At 38.8% G+C, this 22,954-nt stretch overlaps 4 protein-coding genes across 4 annotated transcripts; 1 reads left to right on the top strand and 3 right to left on the bottom strand.

Annotated features, from left to right (window-relative positions):
• Positions 1-243: 243 nt before the first annotated feature.
• Positions 244-1,190, bottom strand: LOC110856676 (40S ribosomal protein S16). The gene is made up of 4 exons (XM_022105173.1): positions 1,030-1,190; positions 774-905; positions 566-680; positions 244-467 (listed from the first exon to the last, which is right to left on the bottom strand). Exons 1-4 carry the CDS (start codon positions 1,075-1,077, stop codon positions 322-324), a joined length of 441 nt encoding a protein of 146 aa, XP_021960865.1. The 5' UTR covers positions 1,078-1,190; the 3' UTR covers positions 244-321.
• Positions 1,191-1,626: 436 nt separating this feature from the next.
• LOC110856778 (leucine--tRNA ligase, cytoplasmic) lies at positions 1,627-7,178 on the bottom strand. The gene is made up of 12 exons (XM_022105324.2): positions 7,036-7,178; positions 5,819-6,626; positions 5,417-5,739; positions 4,923-5,322; positions 4,558-4,823; positions 4,138-4,452; positions 3,804-4,077; positions 3,386-3,723; positions 3,051-3,291; positions 2,510-2,974; positions 2,167-2,395; positions 1,627-2,081 (listed from the first exon to the last, which is right to left on the bottom strand). Exons 2-12 carry the CDS (start codon positions 6,593-6,595, stop codon positions 1,849-1,851), a joined length of 3,861 nt encoding a protein of 1,286 aa, XP_021961016.1. The 5' UTR covers positions 6,596-6,626; positions 7,036-7,178; the 3' UTR covers positions 1,627-1,848.
• A 3,162-nt stretch (positions 7,179-10,340) lies between these two features.
• On the bottom strand, positions 10,341-11,843 carry LOC110856922. Its single transcript, XM_022105509.2, has 5 exons — positions 11,692-11,843; positions 10,898-10,961; positions 10,745-10,822; positions 10,607-10,675; positions 10,341-10,529 (listed from the first exon to the last, which is right to left on the bottom strand). The coding sequence occupies exons 1-5, from the start codon at positions 11,821-11,823 to the stop codon at positions 10,432-10,434; spliced, it is 441 nt and encodes a 146-aa protein (XP_021961201.2). The 5' UTR covers positions 11,824-11,843; the 3' UTR covers positions 10,341-10,431.
• A 2,871-nt stretch (positions 11,844-14,714) lies between these two features.
• LOC110856921 lies at positions 14,715-22,070 on the top strand. The gene is made up of 3 exons (XM_022105508.2): positions 14,715-15,171; positions 17,875-17,949; positions 19,985-22,070. The coding sequence occupies exons 1-3, from the start codon at positions 14,981-14,983 to the stop codon at positions 20,103-20,105; spliced, it is 387 nt and encodes a 128-aa protein (XP_021961200.1). The 5' UTR covers positions 14,715-14,980; the 3' UTR covers positions 20,106-22,070.
• Positions 22,071-22,954: the final 884 nt, after the last annotated feature.

Here is a 22,954-nt window from a genome sequence, read left to right as displayed (position 1 = left end):
AGTATTATTCGATAAGACGATGACTAATAACGTCGAAAACAGAGACAGAGACATGGATGTATCTTTCCTACTCCTACCAAATATTTAAATTCCTGAACTTGATAAGAACAATGCAACCAAAAATTTCAGTATGTCGCTTTTGCTTATAAAATATTTGACGGAAAAAATACATACATACGTTTTACTTCTACCTGCCTGTAAACTAACCATGCCATAAAAAAGATTAAACTCATAAGTCAAAAGTTTCAGGTATTTTTGATTTATTACAACAAAAAGTCGGCTGTCATAGTCCAAACATCCTGGAATTTGATAATAAAGATATTAACGGTAGGATTTCTGGTATCTGGCACGTGCACCAGGACCTCCAAACTTCTTAGGTTCGCATCTTCGAGGATCAGCTACCAAAAGACTACGATCGTACTGGGCCAAAATGTCTTTGATCTCCTTCTTGCTAGCCTCGTCGACATCTGGAGAGCAAAAATTGGGACAAATGTTAATTAATGTCAGAAAATCTCTCAGATAATTATTAAGACTGACAGACGCAAGTATTTTTATGCACACTTACACTTTTGGTAGTAAGCAACCAAAGCTTTAGAGATGGCTTGACGGATAGCATAGATCTGGGCGACGTGACCACCACCATTTACTCGGACCCTGATGTCAACGTCTGCGAAGCGATCCTACAAAAAAACATTCAATTAATTAGTACAACGTATTCGCTCATTAGTTATTATTTCCCTCTCCCACTCTTTCTTAAATTAAACAGCCCTTACTTTTCCCAGAAGAAGAATTGGTTCCATCAATTTTGCTTGGAGGATCCTTGGCTCTACCAATTCCAATGGTCGCCCATTGACCTTTAACAGTCCACGACCAGCTTTACAATATGCCACCGCCGTCGCTGTTTTCTAAAAGAAAATAAGAAACAAACTAATTAAGTCGTGTCGCACACTACCGGCATGGATGATACAAAATCATCTCTCTTTCTTCACTACTTTATCCTCCTACTGATAAGTGAAGATAACTGCTTACCTTGCGCCCAAAGACTTGGACAGATTGGATATTCGTGTCCCTCGTCATGTTTCCGGATTTCTTGTAATTTTTCAAAAAACTGATTATTTAAAAACTGAAGAAGTGTGGATGAGTGGAGGCCTGAATGGTAGATCGAGGGAGAGAACTGCTGCTTGTGAGTGAGAAGACTTGCAGCAGCATGGGCACGATTTAGACGGCGGCCACGAGATGGGAGGCCGGGGCTGGAGACCAACTAATAACCAACTACCTGCTGGTTTTTTGAGGCCAATCGTCTCATTTTTCCCATTTTCTCAACGTGTCAAATGTCTCACTTGTCTTTCCCTGCTAATAATTTGTCATGTTATCTATGACGACAATCCTTATGGATGGACTCGTAAATTGTCCATAAGAGTAACAAATATTATTTCAATTTCAAACCATCTTCCTCAATATTTTTGTTAATTTGCCCACTGAACAAGAAGAAAAAATAAAATGTATTCGTCAAAGATTGTTGTCAAAATTCGATAAGGGACTTTTGACGAGTAACGGGCGAAAAGTGGCAGAACGATGTTAAATAAATCGCAAATAATTGAAAAAGTGCAACAATAGTCATCAATATAAAGTTTTAATTTTTCAATTTTTATTCAAGTGTTTTAGGGCTCATCTTACCGGTACAAACAATGTATACATACATGTACATAAACATACAATACTAATAATTTTTTATATGTACTTACATACATACATACAGAATTTAGATTATAATCAATATAGATATAGTGAACAAATCCTTAACATATAATTTAGTTTTGGATTTAACAAGTAACAAAATATGCCTTATTAATGGATAAGTTCGACGCGATAGACGGCATGAGCTCCCAGTACCGTTTTGGTTTCTTTCCCATCGACCGTCACTGTAACGTAGGTCGTTTCATCTTCCGGAGTGAAAGAGATCTTGTCAGACTCTTCCAGTTTGCAGAGCCAATCTTCCGATTTCATGAGATGAGCGTCGGGGATTTTACGAGGGCCAAGGTCCGGGTATTTGTAGCGGAAAAATTCGACTTGAGTAGATGCTGAAAGATTTGGGCAAATAATTATTATTTGTTAGACCTTAAATTGAGACACAGAGTCCTATGATCTTATGGAATGGTTTCTTACGTTTAACTAATTTCGTAGACACCATGCGTGCCTTGAGATGGCTTATATCATCCCCATCGAGTATAATGATTCTTCCAGAGTGACGAGCTGAATGAGGCTGGGGATTAGTCAAGTATAGGTTTCTACTGAATCCGCTGGCGTAAGTAATATAAGGCTGTCCAGGAATACATTCGTCTTTGATTTTCTCTTCTTTACAATCCTCCGCAGAAAGAACTTCAATCCGCTCAAGCTGTAAAAATTTATTTGGCAAAAAGTTATGTTAAAAATTGCAAACTTATTATTATCTTGATAATTCATTCAAAAACTTTCTAATAACACTGAAAGACAAAAAACCAACACATACGTTGAGGTTAGACAAGAAATATGTCCGATTGTCCAGGAGGACTTTCTTTTCATCAAAATCTAAGGCTTGTTTCAGTCCGATTTCAATTCCTGTCTTCTCCACTCGTTCTTTCACGAATTGAACGAATGGCATCACTTTCTTTTGATACTTTTTGAGTTCAGGTATCTTTCCCAATTCGACAGCAATAGTTCGGTTGTCGGGAAGTGCTCCGTCTTTCACACTCTGAGAAAGGTGGTCCAAAATGGTAGCTTGCCATGCGGGATATGTCTTGGCGTACCAAATATAACCGTGAGTTGGTTTCTCCATCACGCCATCTTTACCCTTCTTCTTCGCAAGTGTATTCATATAAGCGCCGTAACGTTGTCGGAATGAACGCGCAGACGAGAAGACGTACTCTCCAGCTTCGAGAATACTTTGATTAACTAACTTATCCATCGGCCAAATTGAGGTTGCCGCAAAGGTATCCTGCAATAATAAAGTGTCAATTTATTAATAAAATTTCGCAGTTTTGTTAAAATTTTTGAAATGTTTCTGTACTTACGAGCTGTAAAATATTTGCCCAAACATGCTCCGCGACATGAGGGCAAATTGGGCACAAAATTTGTGCTTGGAACGTAATAAACTGTTCAATTAACTCCATGTACATCTTCTCTTCGCCACCAACCAGCTCTCTGTACTTGTCACGAGCAGTTTGCATTTCGAAGAATCCCGTCTTCAAGGCTTCTTTAAATAACATTTTCTCGTAATTTGCCGCCGTATCTTGAATGAACTTGTGCATTAAGCTAATAATGACAACAAAACAGAACATATGTATTAGCATTTGCAAGGTTTCTAAAGTATGTGTTAATTTTAGTTGAAAAGAAGATATGGGATTACTTTTCAAAGTAATCATCTGCGAAGAGGTACTCGGGTTCTTTTGGTTTTGGTTTTGGTTTTGGTTTCACTAATCCTTTGTATTCTTCTTTTTCCATTTCTTTTTCTTCTACTTCTTCTTCAATTTCTTCTTTCCGGTACTTTTCTTTATCGGCGTAAAATGCCGATGCCCAATCGATAAAAGCGGTGAGACGGAGAATGGCGACGTCTGCAATGGAAGATACGAAGTTGGCATCCTCTATAGAGTCGCCAGAATCAGCCAAACAGAATCGCATAGCATCTGCGCCAAAGGTATCCAGAGCCTCGTACAAAGTCATAAAGTTTCCGGTTGATTTGGACATCTACAATTCAAGAAATAATGCATAATTAATGTAAGTTTTCAAACTTGCAGCTGATTGTGTAATAGAATTTTTGTTTTTACTTTTTCAGAGTTGAGTAAAAGATGCCCATTTGCCCTGATTCCCTTTGGCCACTTGGACGGATCCTTGGGCCAAATTGCAAGATGGTTATACAGAAAATAAGTTAAATGGTTTTGCACCAAGTCTTTTCCCGAGACTCGCAAGTCCACCGGATACCAGTAATGAAACTCGTTTCGAATGTTATTCAGCACCATACAATCAATTCCACATTTATCGGGGATGGGGGAGTCGAAGAAGAAAATATAACTCCAAACTTCGTCCGTCAAAAGTTCCAGGCTAAAAAAATACCGTTAGCATTTCATCCTGTCAACTAATATGAGATGATAGGTGTCTTACGGGAGACCGTTCCTTTCAAAAATGGAAGTTCCTTCAACCAAATGCTTTACGGTGTAATACGCCATGTAGATTGTGGAATCAGAAAGTGATTCGATGAGCCACTTTGGGTCCCACGGAAGTCTCGTTCCGAGTCCGTACGTTCGTGAACAAGCATGCTCTTGAAGCCAGTCCAAGGTGGCCTCAAAGTTTTTGCGAACCTCGTCATGGTAGAGTTCCACCGAGGTCAGGTGGGTTCGAGTCTGGTTTTTCCATTCCTCATCACCGTAATTGAGAAACCATTGATCACACAAAGCGACCACGCACTCATCACCACTCCTAAACAATAACATAAATTAAAATTTTAACAGTTAGTAAATGAAACCAGTTAAAGAGAATTCAAGTCGAAATTTGCCTCTGCTGAGTCATAGGTAAATTGCATACCTAGAAATTACTTCTTTCTCTGGTTCCATATACTTGACCCCGTCTTGATTTTTGATGATGCTCTCCTGAATCTTCTTTTTCACATCTTGAACCTTTTCCCCTTTAAACTCCCCGACAAACATCTTTGCTTCATAATATCCCTTCAGATACACCTTCTCCTTGGCTAGAGTAAGGCGCTCTTTATCATTTGGGGAAGTGATTCCCATTTCAGTACAGACTTTGACGGCAGGAAATTCTCCCAGTTCTTCACTTTCGCAAACAGCAACCTACAAATTAAGTTTTTTTATAATAAAAATAGCACTTAAATTCGTATTGAAACATTAGAAACCGCATGAAATAGATGAAGAATTCTCTTTAGTCCTTACCGGCACTATTGATTCCAAGTCCTTCATATCAATTTGGTATTTGGCACAGAAAGCTTTGTTAGTTTTCACGTCTTCAAACGCAACAAAATCATCGGGAGCTTCTGCAGGAACGGAAGTTACTACGCCCGTTCCCTTATCTTCTTTTATAGAGAGGAGAGGCAGAATGCGAAAGGTTTTGTAATGGCTGAGTTTTGAACTGACCATGCAATTGATCAAATCCACTCCCAAAATATTTCCAAGAGTGGGAACACCACCACTACCAGCTTCAGGCTTTTCGAAGAAACCTTGATAACTCATGTTCCTGGCGCTGCGCTTGGAGCAAATAAATACCCCATGAGAAATCGTTCGAATAATAACGTATTGAATAGTTGGATGGATCCAGCAGTTGGTTTGTCCGTACCTAAATTAAAATACATCAGTCATATTAGTATGTAGTGCTACATAGAATATGAGGAATAACTCCTTTTGTTTAAAATAGAATATACAAGACTCACATAGTTTCAGGACGCAGTGTTGCTGGGACCAAATGAACTTCCTCATTCGGTTTCAAAACTCCAGTCTCCACCAAACTTTGAAGGGATGGAGGGAACGGATTTTCCAGTTTCAGTTTTATCAATGTGTACTCTTGAGGAGCTACACCCTCTCCAGTCGAACGGTCATGGTCCATACATGGCTGGTCATCTTTAGGACTGTAGATACAGTAGCGCTTCCCATAATCGATCTTCTTTCGCTGGTACAACAAATTAAACTGCCATCGAACAAAGCTATCGTAATATGGGTTCGAATCAGTCGTGATGAATGATCTCCGCCAGTCAGTCTATTTAAAAAAAATAATGTATACAAGTTATAACGTGAAACATGAACGACTATAATAAATTGTTAAACTACAAACATACATATATTCCCATCCTGGTCAAATCCTGAATCGCCAATGGAGGAAAATACGTCAGCCAGTGTTGAGGATCTGCAAATTTCGCCACTTCGTCGCTGGGAATACCCATACTCAGCATGATGTTCCACTGCCACTTTGAACTCCCAGTTTTTGCAGCAGCCTTGCTCTTCTTCCCTTTCGACTTATCCTTACTCATCAAAGTTTCAATATCCTCCTTCACAACTACTTCCTCCTCTTCCCCCTCCTCTGGAAAATTGGGAGGATTTCCAAATGTCTTCATTTCATACTCCAACTTGTCCGCGCAAGCCTTAATGGGCATTCCAGTGCAGTGGAATCCGAACGGGAAGAGGACATCGTAACCTCGCAGGGTCTTATATCTCGCCATGAATTCACATTTCGAAAGAGAGAATGTGTGGCCCAAGTGGAGCCTACCGTTCATGTACGGATAAGGGAAACAGACGAAGAACTTACTCTTTCCGGGATGGTAGTCAACTAAAGTCGTGACAACTTCTGGTTTTTTCGGTTTTGGTTCTTGTTTCCACTTCTTTTTCTTCCCTCCCTCCTTCGTCTCCTTCCCACGAGCCAGATCGGCCGCTTTTCGTCTAGCTTTGGCCTGGTCCACGAGAGAGAAAAAATTTCCATCCGTGTCCACGCTGATGTACGAGGCTTTGACGGACGCTGGTGCGTCCTTTTTGCAGAGATCGTTTTCCTCCCATCTCGCCTGAACCTCCTGTTCGATTTTCTTCAGAGCAAGCAGCTTCACATTACTCTTCCGCTCCATCCTTGTTCTCCAGTGGGTGGAGATGAACGACCTAAGGATCAAATAAGTACAGCAAGTGTAAGTAATTTTATAATCAAACTGTCAACATGACCTAGTTGGGCATTATATTTGGCTTATCTGTCTACCAGAACAGGGCTAAAATTATTCAACTATTTTCCTCGAACACTTCTCAAAAAAGTAAGTTCATCTACGCAGATGACTCGAAAACTATAAATTCCGGGCTTAAATAGTTTAATCTTTCTGTTTTACATGACCTTGACCTTTCTCCTGATGATACTACCAATTACCATTACTTATAAGTAATTATTTTTCCTACCCTTTAGTTTATTTTTAAGCGAAAAATGTTTCTCTTCCTAAAACTATGACACAAGGTCAAATCTACTCAATATATTTCTAACATAGCGAAAACCTTGTTGCAAATGTTCAAATCAAAAACTTACTTCAATTAAATTTCAGTTTCAAATTTCAGGAACGTTGAACAGGACAGAGAAACGTTGGACCGGCTTTTTCCGACGTCCAGCTGGATTGCTGACGAAAGTGGCGAGAGTGTGGTGTTCACATTTCCTTTCCATCAATGGATTGGTTGGTCGGTGGTTTCTGCTTGTTTGCTCTGTCTCAAATGCTAAAGTCTCATTTCGTCGCAAGTTTCCAGCTCCAATATTTCCATGACAAATTAATAACTGGGTGTTTCACTTTTAATTATGGGCATTTTAATTATGACCAAGTTAATTAATGGACATCGTCAATCAAACCTGGTTTTTGATTTGTTTCGAATAAAAGGTTCAAATTGGATAATTCACATCAATTCAATACGACTCGAAAATTAAAGAGGACATCGTCGCCATCATCATCACCGTTTATTCACAAAAACGGCTTACGTGCAGTATTTAAAAGAGAGAAACAAATTGCATAATTATCAATCTTTTATAACTACACGAGCTCCTTTTTATAATTACTTTGTCATCCGTCAATGTCACGCACAGCTCGGTTAAAAAGTACTTAATTAGTAGATGGCGAATATTATTATTCTCGACACGGTTATATGAATATCCTCCCCACTAAAATGTGCACCTTTTCTTCTTCACTAATCTAAGACAGACCAGGGCATTTCCAGCAGAAAAAAGTTTACAAGTTTGTTAAGGTGAAGAGAAAGTATGGCCTAAGCTTTCTCTCTCTCTCTCTCTCGTATTTGCATGATTTGATGGAAAATCTCAACCCAACTTTGTGCATACCCTCCTAATATACGAGACGAAACATAATATTAATATTATAAAAATCCGCACTATATAACTTTCTCAGAACTCGATTGATTATTCTTCTTCCTCCCTCGACCGACCCGTGTGGAGGAGATAGCTCTGTAAAGTTGTAAAATAAGGAAAATATTGAACAAAAAAAACTTTACTTTCAACTCTGGATTCTGTGTGATCAATCAATCACACAAGTCTTCTGCTAGACTTTGAACTGTGTGGCTGACAGTTTCTAATTTCATCGGGCCGTTGGGGGGCGATTCATTTTTTTGCGTAATATAGAAAACACATAACATGAACCAAATTTATTGGAACATTGCAAGTTTTTTTTGTTTCACCAAGAATTCGCTTGATTGAAAGGATTACATGTTTGCGAATTTTTGTTACCTACATGTGCAGAAACTTACCTACCTTTATACCTAGAGGATTGATTTTTTTGCACGGGTACATACATATTTATTTTCCGCATATTTGTGATTGGAGGATAGTTTGTTCTTTGAGCAATCATTCATGTGAACAAGTTTCCTTTTCCTTTCTCCACTTTTTCCTTGTGATTCGTCTAATCTGCTTGTTTGCTTTATTATTCGAAAAGCAGTTGGAAACGGAAGAGAGAAAGTGAGACGCAAGCCGTAAGTACGACGTAGTAGGTATTTTGTGCATACGTAATTAAGTACTAGTTCTTGAAATGGGGGCTTATTTCACACGCCATACCTCCGAAATTGTAGAGACATCAACTTAAGTACTTATATATGAGTAGGCATTCTTCATCAAATATTGCATGCTTCTAATGAGTGAGAGTGAAATAATGCAGTACTCAAAATAATACAAGTGTCACACAGTGCAAAACCTGACAGCCCGGATTATCAAGAATGGGATGGGACATGTCCAAGTATCAAATTAGGGTCTCACTCACTGCATAAAAAAGTTGCAAGTGTGTCACTAATTGCTTTTGCTTAATTAACCATGTTCCAGGAGGACTTTGGGGTGGTATAAATAGTTCGAAAGAGTGGTAGCTGCTTCTCCCATTGGTGATTATGATGTCCGTCAATGAAACTTTGCATGCAGTCGGTGTGGGAGGGGGTGGTTATTATACGCCTACTTGGTTCGTGTCCTACGTGCACAGATCTCCATGTACTTAGGATATCGCTTCCTGCACACGTATCAAGAGGATTACTACTGTTTGGGAAAGTGAGATAACACAAATAATGGTAAGCGAGGGAGAAAACGATGTCACAATTCACCGAAAATTGTCTTTTTTTACAAATTTATCATGAATTCGGCAAACATCCTCGTTTACTCATCACGTCCACCAACTGTCACTCGTGATCCTTAATAAATAAAGATAATATCTACATAATTCTGTAGAATAATAAAGGACAAAATCAAACCTAACCAATTACGTATGTTGTGATGATGATACATATTTGTACAAATCGCTTTTAATGATGCACGCACGTCGCCCACGGAGAAAGTGATCTTCCTGATCTTCCCCTACAATATGAAACTGCTTCACAAATTTAATGATAACCGGAAACTGTAACACTTGTTAATTATGCGTAAAGTTGAATTTCATTCATTGCCTCAAACAAGGTACGAATGCACACTTTCATCCATCATACCGTCTCTTGTGATTTGATCAAGGTGACAACCTGCCCACGCATCCCTCACCTACTTTCTATTGCATAAAACACAAACATTTTATTTTCAATTATCTCTCCTCAAAATTCAAACCAACTTTGATCCTGATCTGCTGTCTGTCCATAATACATACGTAACCAAATTTTTCAGACCAGCACTTTCACACGTGTCCATACATACGTAAAGGAATGACGTATTGGCGAGAGAGATAAATCCCATCATCATCTCGACAGACAGACCAAAAAACCCGAGACAGAAGTATCTCTTAAACCGAAAAAGGTGATATGTGTTCCTATTGCAGGTTTCATTTCATCATCATCATCACAAGCCCGTGGTCGGACAGTTGGATCCTCACCGCCGTTTTACTTTCACTCCAGAGAGTATAATAAGTATGGGTGAAAGGAGGAGAAGTAAACAAGATATTGTTATTCTGCTTAGTTTGCTTTTCAATGCAGGAAGGATGATAGTTTCGGGAAAATGCTACCATCATGTTCGTCATTTAATCGAATCCATCCATATTGTTGTTGTTGTCTGTCACGGGGAATATCGCTTGACGAGACGAGGCTTACCACTACTCGACACGACTCGATGACGTAGGTACCCCTTTCTGGAAGTAGATGACACAAAGATATCAATTTTGTGTATGGGCGGATCAAAATCAAGTGGAAATTGAAAAGGAGGAGGAAGAAGAATGAATCAATTATTACTTTGATGAAGCGTTTTTCGGAAAACCTGTCACATTTACGAAAAACATTTTACATTATGTAGTAGGTAACTGGCGATGGGGACATGAGACTAAACTCTCGACTGAAATCAAGCCACCAAAAGGGTTCAACTTTGCAATGCCAAAGGACACGAAATTGATAATATCTGCACAAACAATGTGTTCATTTAATTCAGATTATTATTAATTTAGAATAGAATGACATCTATATAAGTTTCATATCCAAATTAAGGAAAGTATTTTCGACGTGTGGATTCAAGCTCTTTTTTAGCCTCAGATAAAGCTCCATGCATTTTATTAAATGGTCCAACAACAGATTCTAATTCTGGAAATGAATTATGACAATTAATTCATGTCGTCACTTTAGATAATGCAATAACCTTTAATAATCTAAAAAATTACCACTCTCAAAAGTCATAGGGTTTTTCTTCTTATTAGGATCAATTTTCTTGGCTTCTTTATCGAGATGTTCTACGGTATGTTATAAATATAGATACTTATAAAAGTAAGGTAAATTGCATCACAAAGTCATTTACTAACCTTCCACCTCCTTCGTTCCGTTCTCAATGTGACGGTGGAGGATGTTCATTTGTCCATCGATGAATGTGAGTAAAGTATCTTAAACCACAATTACTTGATTATTATTTAAAAATTATATCTAAAGTTTCATTAAAGTTAAAAATCTATGTTTACCCAAAGTAAGCAGTGAAGCCATATCGAACCGTTTCCTAAGTTCATCCATAGCGAGACGCGTTTGCTTTCAAAATTAATTAAATTAAATTAATACTTCGGAACACTAATGTTGCAATGTCGTCTAGCAGAGATGGAAAATGGCTACGATGTAAATTTTTGCACACATCTTTCACAAACTAAATATTCTAATCACTTCGTTTCTGGAATTTATGCTTAATTTTCATACATTGCCATAAGAGTATACCTGATCATGCATGCATAATCTTTCCACTCATGTACTCTTCCATGAAATGTAACATATAGAATATGCTACATTTACAGGTGAATTAATAAGAAGTTCTATCCACTTATACATATATCCGCATGCATTATATTAATACTATGTGAATTCCTATTAAGATGACATGAGTGTGTACACTAAATGTCTGTATAAATAAATGCCTTATTTCACAGTTATCTCCAGTGGGATGCTTCCAGATGCCGGAATTTATTTCAAATTAAATGCATTTTTAATATATCGTAATTTGTAACGTAGTCAGATTTTTAGCCCGAGTCAGGGCTTATTTATTTGTGATGTCTGTCCGTCCGGGACACGATAGAGGTAAAACGGCTTGACCGATTAACTTAAAATAAATTAAAACCCAATAAATTTTGTAGTTGTAAATAAGGCGAGAATATAGATCGGTAGAGTGATTGACACGGTTTTTCATAGTAAAGCAGTCTAGTTTATTTTATTTAGTAATGCCGATAGGTTGAACAAGAGGAACCAAACGGAATTGCGAAAATTATCTTACCACGTCCATTTCTTCAGGATATCCCATTTTCAATTTGTGCCGTTTGATGTACAGAATTGCCTTCTGCTGGAGATAGTGTATGTTGAGTCCAAGGAAGAAAGGGTGAGTAAAATGTGGTCTCTTTTGGGTCATTTCAGTAATGCTAGGTTTCAAAAGCATGTGCATTATGTATAGTGCATAACCTTCATAAGTATAACGTATTACACGGTTCTGTCTGTATCGATTCTCAAAATTTGCGTCCCTTCAGCGTCCCTTTACATTTAACCAGATCAACAAATACATAAAGGGTATAGGACTTATTGCTCTACTCTGTTCAATATAGGACGATTACATTGATTTGGTGTAGCACAGAGATAGGACATACAGATGGCGAACTGAATGCACTTTATATGCCCTCACGCATTAGATTGTTTTTCATGCAGTGCAACGTTTACTATCGGCAACAATTGAAAATCAGAATGTCCTTGGTGGCCGATTGTTGAGAACGAGGGGGAGCGAATGAGTTCATAATGCGAATGTAGTGCAACAATAGAGAAATGTCATGCAAAACAAGCAGTATAGATAATTTCGACCTGTGTCATTCCACCCCAGTGTACATACTCCTTAGAGAAAACGGTGAAAGTACCACCTGTAGCCTGGGCGTTCTGTATCTCTCTCGTCTCACTTTCCCCACCCACATCCTGACTGCTCCTATTTCTCACAACTTTCTCGAATCGAATTGTTCTTTTCCTTGTTCTTGTTCACCTTCTTCTTGTTTTTGTTGACGATGAGGTTGGGTTTCCTTTTGTTCGAGGTTGACTGACATTGAGTGAGACTTTCACAACAGAATAGAAGCCAATTAGTCACACTTTATACGTTCCTTCCTCGTGTCGAAAAGTTATGTACTCCGTTTCTTTTGTTTCGAAAGGTCGAACTAATAACCAGAAATATTTTACGCGTGGTGGTAGTAAATTTGGGAGAAGGAAACAAAGGATTTTTTCATTCAACCTAATTCATTCCCCCGTGTGGAGAATAATTTTTGAAAAGAGGATAAAAAAATGAATTGTGCAGATTTGTGGAATCTAGTGATGCCAAAATAAAGCACTCTTTGAGATCCTTAAAAATCGAGGCTTTTTCAGCTAAGGGTGTGCTTATTAGGATCAGGGTCATGTGCTTTTGTACTTGATCGGAAAGCATGCCACGTTCTCTTTTGTCTTAAAAGTGGTTCAAATATGTAGAAGAAGTCAAATTGTACAATGGTATTTTTTATGAACTGCAAGTGTGGCACTTATTCACAAGCGTCATTCCATTTGCCACGTGTTCAGCGATCCGCTTTCTTAGTAAATACTCGCCTTGCATGCATAACATAATAAGAAGATCAGATTCCTACGTATGAAAGGAATTATGAAATATGAAATAAAATGATGATCATCTTATTATTGAGATTATTGTATTTAATTTATATCAAGTAGAAACCAATCAAGTTGGTCTTGTTGGTACTGGACAAAAAGAATTATCCTTCAATTCATCCCAGAACCAGGTCACCATCAGGGCAAGGATTTTATGCAATAATAATATGTCTGAATAGCAGCGCAGGGAAGGATTTGGTTCAAAAGGAGCATTTGGAATTCAATCATGAGAGATATGATTGATTCTCGAGTATATAATCCAGCCATGAATTGAAATCCTTGTTCCGTAACAGAAATTAATTCACCATTGTTCTTCTTCTCCTATGTTGCTTTTCATCGGGAAAGATTCTTTCTCCTCGAAAATATATATGCATGCATACCGACAGTGTTCCAAAGTGGTGGATACTTCCCGTGCTAAAAATATTGGGAAATATTGTGAAATTGATGAAATTATACTTTTGCAAATTTAAGCTCCCGAGAAATGTGTTTCCCATTAAAAAATAATGTTAAAAAATTATCCTGGGGGATAATAAGTTTTTAATTTTTCGAAAATCACAAAAGTTATAAGTATTTGAGTAAAATTTTATAATTGGATTTGTTCAGTTTTCAAAAAAGAATGTGCCATAAATAGCTTGCTTGTATCTGTTAAGGTTTAATAACCTTTCAATTTATCAAAGTTCTAACAATTCCCATTCATTTCCCAGGTGGGATGTGACTGGGAAATATGTTTTTTTAACCTGAGAAACAAGGCAACACTGAATAACCAAGTGAAGTACCTACGTTTCATTTAACTTGCAAGTGGTTGAGAAAGTTGAAGGAGAAATCAGACTGATCAGGAGCGTTATTAGTTGGCATGATTGGAAGGTCGGATGATGAGTACGTGCCGTTTTTTAAGAACGCAATTCCTCCTCTTACGTTTTTCCAAGAAGTGTGTACCAAAATAAAGAAGGATTTTAAGAGGGATTTTAAACCCTGATGACGATCAAGCCATGCGGTGGAGGAGGAGCCTGCTCCTCCAGTGCTTTCACCAGTGCATTACTTATTACGTATCCCGTTTTCTTGCATGTATTTAATTTACACATGCAGCACGTACGAAAAACTTGGTTTGTTTTCTGAATGATGCACCCACCAAACATTTAATGGGGAAACTATCATCCCACGAAACAAGTTGATCTGCCGATGTTGTGTTCTTTGATGAGAAAATGATTCATATAATAGAATTATGATTAGATAGAGTAGGCATACGCGAAAGAGTTATGTCCACAGGCTGAAATTCGCAATAATAACGATAATAATTTGTTTGACCCGTGAATAATAACGGGGCGGATGGGGTTGGAAAGTTGGATGGCGATCTGTACCAGTGGCAGCATTAAAGAGATGATGATGGTGATGATGCTGATGCTGTTACTGCATGATGAAGAACAGAACGACGACAGACTGTTATTAAAATGAGTCCAGTAGTACATACGTAGATACGTTTAACGCCAGGTGGGTCCATACTTTTACGTACTTTTTCCCCCGTCCGTCCGTTTGGAGCGACGCCGTCCGTTTCGTTCGACAAGACCACACACAAACCAAAACTCGTCGTCGTCGTCGACGTCGCCTCTCTTTCTGCCTCGCCTATAAAAGGCTGGCTACAAATTGGAACACGGTCGCTTTCTCTGGAAAACTCTTCCACCCATCACATCTCATCTCACAGGCAGGCAGGCAGCAGAGTTTCAGTCTCAGTCCACTTTCACCTCCGCTCTCACTCCACGGAAAGAACAGTCACTTGCACAGTCAAAGATTGGAAGCTTTCTCGTAGTCTATTTGATTCGGATTTTTTTGAGTCTAGAAGAAACCAGTTGCCGATTACCTTGTTAAAATTTAAAATTTCAAAAAACCTAAAAAAATCTGAAATCATGAAGGACACCTTTGGAACCCAACTGTTTGTAGCGACGATTTTCGTCCTGGCAGCATTCCTCCTCCCGAACGTGGCCCCTTACCCGCTGCAAGATCCTAACGAAGCGTCCCTCGTTCATCTCCAGCCCAATGCCGAGGTCGAGATTGGAAAGGAGCCATCCTACGTCCCACAGTCAAATATAGATGCCAGGTAGAGTCTTTTTTTCACCCGTTTTTGGTCTCATTTCACTCCGATATTTTTTATTGTCCGATAAGTCGATATATGGAAAATGTAGTATATTTACACAGGTATATACCTGTTGGTCGAGATCCGTGATTAGGTATTCGTGCGACATAACTTATATCTATCTGCTCACTTTTGCGATATCAATCAGAACGCGGTAGAGAAAGCGTAGAATGAGGACAGGATTACCTATTTTGCGTGGGTGGGTGGGTGTGCTGGGCAATATTGCAATCTCTCTTTTTTCAAGACTTTTCTACCTCGTAGCGATTGTGGTGCAATTGTTGACATTGAACTTATAACGAGGTTGTAAAGAGAGGAAAAAAAGAGAAAAACCAAGGGTTATTTTAGTCATATGAGGCAACTTGAGACTGGTGAGTACACCCATGCATAATTTGCATGAGTACCTGGCTCAAATTTCGTTGAATGATTCATGTCCTATCCATGCATAATTCGTGTCTGCGACGACGACCCCACTCTGTAGAACAATATCTTGCAAAATCTGGAATTTATTTAGTATATAAGGAGCTTAATGGTTGTATAATTAGGGGAAGGCATACATCTCATATCATATTCCGACCACTACAAGGTAAGCGATACTCTGCCGGTCGGTGAGTTGCCCCAAGTCATGAAATGATGATGTGATTTGTTTTGCGGAACAAAAGACTACTACAACCGCAGAATAGCATCGCATCGTTGCCTCGAGTCGTCTTTTATGATTTCTTTGAAAGTCATAAGCAGTAAGTTAGTGAAAGCAGTTCATCTCATCCGAACAACAATAACATGTTGACCAGTGTGGAAACGGGGGTTTCTTCTTTCTTTACCAAGGCATGTATGTATCGCATTGTATCGAATACACAGGTGAGTTGGTGAGCATAAGTATCCGCAAAGGTAAAATGTCCTGGCCCTGGTCGGAGAAGACGGGGGAAAGTTGGCTGTCGGCAAGGATTACAAGTGGAGATATAACAAGATTAACTTTCTCCGAGGGTTTTCTCTCTCGGTGCAAGGAAAAGTTGGCCTGTATTTTATTACCACTTCGGATCCAGTTTAGGACGAGGAGGAAGTACAAACAAAGATAGCAGGAGAGAGAGATCGGAGGGTGGTGGTGGTGGTTGTGAGATGTATTCAATTCCCGAAATCCAGGGCTTTCTCTCCCCTAATAGTTGGTCTGCTTGGGCAGATCGGTGGTGGTAGCAAACTGGGATTTTCTTTCTCGCATATTCAAACTCCAATTAGTCCCTCATCCCATTCTTCTCCCACCACCACCACCGTCGACGACGTCATTTAGACCAAATCCAGTATCTATTTACCTGTAGAGTTTTCTCCATAAATTTCCTATATCAATAACGTCACGATCGAGAGAGCGGAGGGCTTTGCTTTGTTCCATGCAACTAATTCGGCTGCCTTACTTTTTCCGTACCCGGCAGGCGAAATGGCGGCCGGTTTACATTCAGAAAATATGTTTTGCATAGATTCATATTCCTTCCCCGTCGTCCCAAATGACTTACCGACCGACCGCGGTGGTTCCTTATACATTTCCGCGGAAGCCTCTCCTCGTGTGCATGCATTAATCTATAGAGGACATAAATCCCTCGTAGCTTAACTTTATTCATTTAGACTCGAATTTCATTTAAATGAAAAATCAAATCTACCCCCGTCTTCTTCTGTCCTCGAGAGAGAGAAGAATCACGACAAGACAGAGTGGTGGGTGTAGAGAAGGTGCCGATTTTAATAATTTTGTCGCAGTCGTATCATGGACAAAGAAAGTTGTGGAAATAGAATGAGATGAAACAATGACTTTGCACATGAATAATTCCTCCTCTGTACTTCCGCATAATAAAACTTTAAACAGTTCCACCACAAACATCTTTCCGCGTGACATCGCATACATATTTTGCCCCCACGTAAAAAGTAGGAATGCTCTGGAAGCATCTTCTTCATCGACGTTTGCACTTCATTTTCTGGAGAAAGCGTCACCACCACCACCATCGTCGTGACATATAGTTGACCTTGTCAGCACCAGCTTCTTCTCCCCGTCCATAAGTATATACCATGTCAATACTTACTGTTAATTCCAACTAGTTAAAATTTCATACGGCCCCCGTAAATATTACAGGGTTGGATTTTGGAGCAGTTGTAAATTCTATATGAATTATTCACCCAGAATAATGTGGACCTAAAGTTGGAGCACTTTTAACTTCAAAGGGGATAAAAGTGAGCTGGAAAAGTTTTGAAATGAAGAGAGAGGAAAAGTGTAACGAGAATGAGTGAGTAGTTTGTTGTGTGAGTGATACAGCAAAATCGTCCCATTTGATGCATGAGAGGAGTGGAGTGAGAGGCGTATATATTTTATTGCTTTGTTAAATTCATCCAGAGACGTGTGAAATGATTTATAACGATCAAATCAAAACGAATCCGGCTCAAGAAGCATATTTCTCCGATCATCAACAATAACAAGTTTGTTTAAACAAACTTTTGCATGATTTTTTCCCTGAAATGAAACTCCGCAGTGGGCGAAGTTTAATAATGAGGCAGCTAAAGGTGAAATTGGAGCGTGTTTTAAAGACGAAATAAATCAAATAATTCGATCCGATCACATTTTTAAGACTTTTTTTCTTCTCGGAAATGTTTGTCTGAATTTTTATCTCTCTTTTTTTCCTCCAATTTGTCCAGGATGAGACTCTACCTGCTCTCATGGCTGCAGAATGTTGGAGCCCTTCAAAATATCCCAAACGACTACCGGACAAAGTAAGTTTGCTTATTTATTACCATTATCGTTATTACGACGAGTGGAAAGTTGTGCTAACTGGGTGGATAAGAAGTTTGCGGCTCATTTTACACATGGCATCACCACACGTGTGTCCTTCCTTGAGTACTTACTTACGTAAGCAGTAGGGCAAACTACGCAGGTAGGCCGTAGGTAGCCCGGTTCCCTGCCGGATTGACACTTATTACTCACAAGCAGCTCTTTCCAATTGAATTAAGGAAAATGTACGAGTGGAAAAGCTATTGTGAGACGTGGCATGAGGAGAGAAAAGTGGTTTCCCTTCATTAAACATTAACAATTCAAAGCGATTCGCATGTTTGGGGCTAAACGAGCTTTCACTTTGGACGGATGGTTGGAGGAGAAAGTTGAGAAAGTGACATTGCCCAAGGCCAACAGGTTTCCGAGAGACGTACTTATCTTACATTTCGTGGACACGCGGCGTCTCTTCTTCTTTCTGTGTGGATGCATTGTTGGATTGGATTGGATTCGAGGAGTGGGGCGGCCAGGCTTCTTACTTAGCTTCTTGTTCCGTTCTTTTAAAAACATTCCGTCCATTTAGCTGTCTGTCCGTCGCGGTGGGGAAAAGGATAAAGTAAATATCGATTAATGCAATAATGCAATCAGCGTCTGCATACATACGTTTTCTTCCCTATTCTTGACAGCTTTTCAATGTCAGGATTTCTACCATTGTTATGATAATAATGCTAGAAAGCTGCTTTTTCAATGGACTGGAAGGGTGGTTTTGGCGACAAATGAATGTCGTGCCAGCCCGTTCAAGGAATTTGTAGCAAGTATGATTTTGATTGCATATCATGTTTTCTTTTGGTTGAGAAGGTCCACTTAAATACGATTAGTTTCATGAGGGTAAAAGTAATGGAGAAAGTTGCCCAATTCTTGACGAATCTCAACTTGCCCCATTTCTCAACTCTGTCTCATTCCACTTGTATCTTTACTTTCGCAATGTAGCTTTCTATGTTTAGACCACTCTTACCACATACCCGCACAAGCAGAGAAACCAAACCACGTTTGCATTGTTTGCGCAAAAACTGGAAATTTATGCGAAACCAAGTACCATGAAGAGATGAAATGAGAAAATGGCGAATGCGGTGCTGGTGGAGATGAATCAATTACACTCTTCGCTGGACAAATAAAGGAGGCAGTTGAGGACTTTATGTTTGTGACAGTTCATCCTTCTCTCCCGTTTAAATATAGCTTGTAAATTTCAACGTGTTCTAGAATATGGTCCTGCTGGGCAGCGTATGTATTTAGTGGTTTGTGAGAAAAGTGAAAAGGTTGCGGAGCACAAACTACCACTTTTTCCTGCTGCCACAGTACGTACGCCTTTTTAGCAGTTCTTTGAATTTCTACCCTGTTGCGGAAAAACGCAAAATGTGTAAGTCATACATATTTCAATCGTCCTTTGAGAAATATTTGACCACGATGACGACGACGGTTTCCTAGAACGCCTCGAGTGCGTCTTGGGTCTCAAAAGTATGCAATTCCGCAACCACTTTGTACCAACAAAGAAAGCCAAGGAGAAAAAAATTCGCGTTTCCTTTTCATTCTTCATGTTTATGCCGTATGAATCATTCATTTGTATAATATCAGCTCGTGCACATTTCGTTTTAAATTGTTAATATTTGTTTTGCATACTAATTAATGCTTGCAAATGAAGAGAGAGAAACGGAGTGAAGGGAAATAAATTTATTACTCGCGAAAATAAATTCTTCATGTCTGGCCAGGTTTTCAGAGAAATTTCTCTTGTTATCTTGTTGTTCTCGTCCCCGTTCCAAGAAGAGTGTAGCTTTTGAGGAGGAAAATGAATTCATTGCCACACAAGAGAGCTCTAGGAAATTGCCTGACAGTGGGGTCCGTGTTTGATGATGAGTAATGGAGTGGGTGGAGCCATTTGGTGGGACAAAGATGTGATGAATTGGGTCTCGAAGCTTACCCACATTTGTCCCGTGATGCAGCACTATTATTATTTTATTTTACGGGCTGGATTGAAATTTTCAGGGCGAAACGGACATGTCGACTCAACGCTGGCCTGTCTCACTCGTGTGATTACAAGGACACCCTGGACGCCATTCATGAAGGGATGTACTTGGGCTCTGACATGACGCCGGGCAAGAAATGACGTGACTAAGCAGGTGCTTTCTTCTCATGCCGTGGTAGGAATTATCCTCAAAGGACACTTCTCACCTCGGCTCACACCACCAACCATACATAAAACACCCATCATTACTGTCAACCGGATTGCAACCTCTCCTCCACCACCTCCTCCTCCTCCTGCTCCAAAATGTATCTTCTTCCCCCCACCCACCAGAACCTAATTGATTTATCCTCAAAATTGGTCTCTTACATAATCCAGGGTTTATTTACACTTCTTCTCAATAAAATTAGTATACAACAAGCCTCTCACTTTCTCTGCGTGATCTGGTCATTAATTACTCGTAATTGTTGCACATAGCAGTTCATTCCCTTCATTCCTTCATTCATTTCGCGTACGTTGCACTTTGGTAAATACATACATTTGTCACGACGTAAATGGATTCTTGCACAACACGGAAACCAAAATTGTAATTAAATCGTAGCAAAAGAGAGAAAGAGATGTCTTGACTTGACGAATAAATTGGACCCAATTGGAAAAACAGGCTAAATAAATAAATACGTAACACACTTTTGTAGTGGTAAAATTAACCTGAAAAAATCTCTATCCCCCCAAAATTTGAGCATATACGGTGAAAAAAAATTGCAAAATTTCTAAATTATTCTAGACTGTAAAAAAAATATGTAGCTTATTAAAATAGTTAATCGGGTAACAAGGATAATCTTAGCAGTACGTGTTATGCTACTAGAATATTTAGATCCGTGTAGTCTTATTAACCTTATTTTTACGAGTAACTATTAATTCGATATTATAAAAATATGTAAACGTGTGTAGTAAAATGGTTGCAAAAAATTAAGACAAAATTGGACAACATATTTAATTAACATTATTATTGGCATTAAAATCTTGAATAGTGATCTCGTGTAGTAGAATACATGCACACACTAAGAAATAAATATTAGTAACTGCACTTCATAATTCATACCTATTATAAATCTGAATTTAATCACATCACTTACTTATTAGTCGCACATGCTGTATAGACATAAAAAAAGTATAGTGTGGCTCATAGCAAAAAAAGTTAACGAAATCAAAATCTGTCATATAAATTTATCTATCTGATCCCTAATTGTTAATAAGAAATGCACTAAATATGTATGTCTCCCACACAAAAAAAGTAAATCATTTCAAGCTTAACACGTATATTCTGTCCCTCAATCTCTGCGTGTAACCGTGGTCGTTTATGTAATTCTAAAATAATATTATTTCTCTCTCTTTCTCTCTGTGTGTATATGTACTTAGCGTAAATATTTAAGAGAAAACCACACATGGATGTTATCACTACTATTATTATCACTATTACTATTAGCATTAGTAGTATGTAGCATAGCATTTAGTAGAAATATCTATGTACGATAATAATGTCATCATTATTTCTCTGTTGTCTTTACAACAATTATCTTCTTCTCCCTCTCATCAAGTTCTTGTTACACCGAGTATGGAACCAATTTAGAGAAATTTATTATATCTGTGTGCATACAATTTACTTGGTCTTCTTTGAGTATATATTTATTCATCCGCGTTTCTTCTTCTTCGTTATTATTCGTCGATTTCTTTACTATTACGATATTTATTAGAGGAACATGGTATGTAGTAAGAGAGCGATAAAGTTTGTGTAAACGGATCGCTGGTGATGATACGTAGCAGTAAAAAAATCGTGCAGAGAGAGAATTTTAGTCACTACTTTTTGCTTGTTCTAAAAAGAAGATTCTCTGTAAGTAAATGTAGAAAAAAATTACTTGGTTAACGTCAAAAATGCTGAAATGTGATTGTATCTGAGACGAATGGGATGAAGAAGAGACGGGGTTGAGAGAGAGAGAGATTTAGCATGAAAATGGTTTCGTGAGACTGCTGGGCGGAGGGGGAGGAGGACGATGAGAGAGAACAACGTAAAATAATAAAGATCCAATATTTAGTATTTTATTTGCTTGATACATGTAGTACATTCGTTCGTATATACATAAAAAATATATTGTGATGCAATGCAATAAGCGTGGTTGGTTGGTGTCCCAGAACGGGGAAAGTGGAAAACTGGCGTCATTTCCTTCCTTCCACGGCTGGCTATATACGGTTTATTTAAACTTTTTGTTTGATTTCTGAAGCCATAACACAACCAACCTGTCGACAATGGGAAATTCATTCTTTTTGGGAGAAATGTTAGCGCTTTGAAATGGAAAGTACACAAGTCATTAGAGAAAAATGATTTCCCAACGGACTCACCACGCAGGCAGCGTGTCTTTGAGCTCATATTTTCCAACTAACTGCTAACAAACTGCCACTTTCTCCATCATCAAATGCCGATAATACCGACACACGTCCATCCCTCATCACATACGGGCACCTGTAAACATGAGGTGTACGTATGTACATACGTACGTGGCATATCTTTTCATCAGCAGCAGGTAGCAGAGATCTCATCTCATCGGATAAACATCCCTTGACGGAATGAAGACCTTTTTGCTGTTATTTTTATATACATATGTACATACATCCATCCATTGAAATAACTGCAATTGACACATTATTCCCCACACTGCTGGGTGGGCTGGGTAATGGCTTTCATCTCATTTCCAACAACTTGATCCTATCTCTGCAGCCTCCTTTGTTCGTCATCATCATTCTACTACTTTCATCAGACAGAGAGGGAGAGAGAGCGAATTCATCAACATCCTCCTCCTCCTGAATAAATAATACGTTTACTTTTCAATTTCTGCACAACCTCAAAATTGTAGAGGTTCCCCATTTAGATGTGACGTGGTGGCACGATACATAAATACAGGACAGACCCGCATGTATACATAAGTAGTTACATCTAA

The sequence above is a fragment of the Folsomia candida genome, unplaced genomic scaffold (assembly GCF_002217175.1).
Source record: "Folsomia candida strain VU population unplaced genomic scaffold, ASM221717v1 Fcan01_Sc017, whole genome shotgun sequence".
NCBI lineage: Eukaryota > Metazoa > Arthropoda > Collembola > Entomobryomorpha > Isotomidae > Folsomia > Folsomia candida.
Note: the sequence above shows the minus strand (reverse complement) of the source record. Positions and strands in the feature narration are given on the sequence as shown.

What these genes read in the sequence shown, in the direction of transcription:
- LOC110856676 (XM_022105173.1), bottom strand. Translation starts at nt 1,077, where the DNA reads ATGACGAGGGACACGAATATCCAATCTGTCCAAGTCTTTGGGCGCAAG. An exon ending in CAATTCTTCTTCTGGGAAAA is followed by an intron (nt 681 to 773) that starts GTAAGGGCTGTT and finishes GTTTTTTTGTAG; the next exon opens with GATCGCTTCGCAGACGTTGA. An exon ending in GGTTGCTTACTACCAAAAGT is followed by an intron (nt 468 to 565) that starts GTAAGTGTGCAT and finishes TTTGCTCTCCAG; the next exon opens with ATGTCGACGAGGCTAGCAAG.
- LOC110856922 (XM_022105509.2), bottom strand. Translation starts at nt 11,823, where the DNA reads ATGACCCAAAAGAGACCACATTTTACTCACCCTTTCTTCCTTGGACTC. An exon ending in ATCCTGAAGAAATGGACGTG is followed by an intron (nt 10,962 to 11,691) that starts GTAAGATAATTT and finishes TAATTTTGAAAG; the next exon opens with CAAACGCGTCTCGCTATGGA. An exon ending in GGCTTCACTGCTTACTTTGG is followed by an intron (nt 10,823 to 10,897) that starts GTAAACATAGAT and finishes TTGTGGTTTAAG; the next exon opens with ATACTTTACTCACATTCATC.
- LOC110856921 (XM_022105508.2), top strand. Translation starts at nt 14,981, where the DNA reads ATGAAGGACACCTTTGGAACCCAACTGTTTGTAGCGACGATTTTCGTC. An exon ending in CAGTCAAATATAGATGCCAG is followed by an intron (nt 15,172 to 17,874) that starts GTAGAGTCTTTT and finishes CAATTTGTCCAG; the next exon opens with GATGAGACTCTACCTGCTCT. An exon ending in CCAAACGACTACCGGACAAA is followed by an intron (nt 17,950 to 19,984) that starts GTAAGTTTGCTT and finishes TGAAATTTTCAG; the next exon opens with GGCGAAACGGACATGTCGAC.
- LOC110856778 (XM_022105324.2), bottom strand. Translation starts at nt 6,595, where the DNA reads ATGGAGCGGAAGAGTAATGTGAAGCTGCTTGCTCTGAAGAAAATCGAA. An exon ending in TTTGAAAGGAACGGTCTCCC is followed by an intron (nt 4,078 to 4,137) that starts GTAAGACACCTA and finishes GTATTTTTTTAG; the next exon opens with CCTGGAACTTTTGACGGACG. An exon ending in GCAGATGATTACTTTGAAAA is followed by an intron (nt 3,292 to 3,385) that starts GTAATCCCATAT and finishes TGTCATTATTAG; the next exon opens with CTTAATGCACAAGTTCATTC.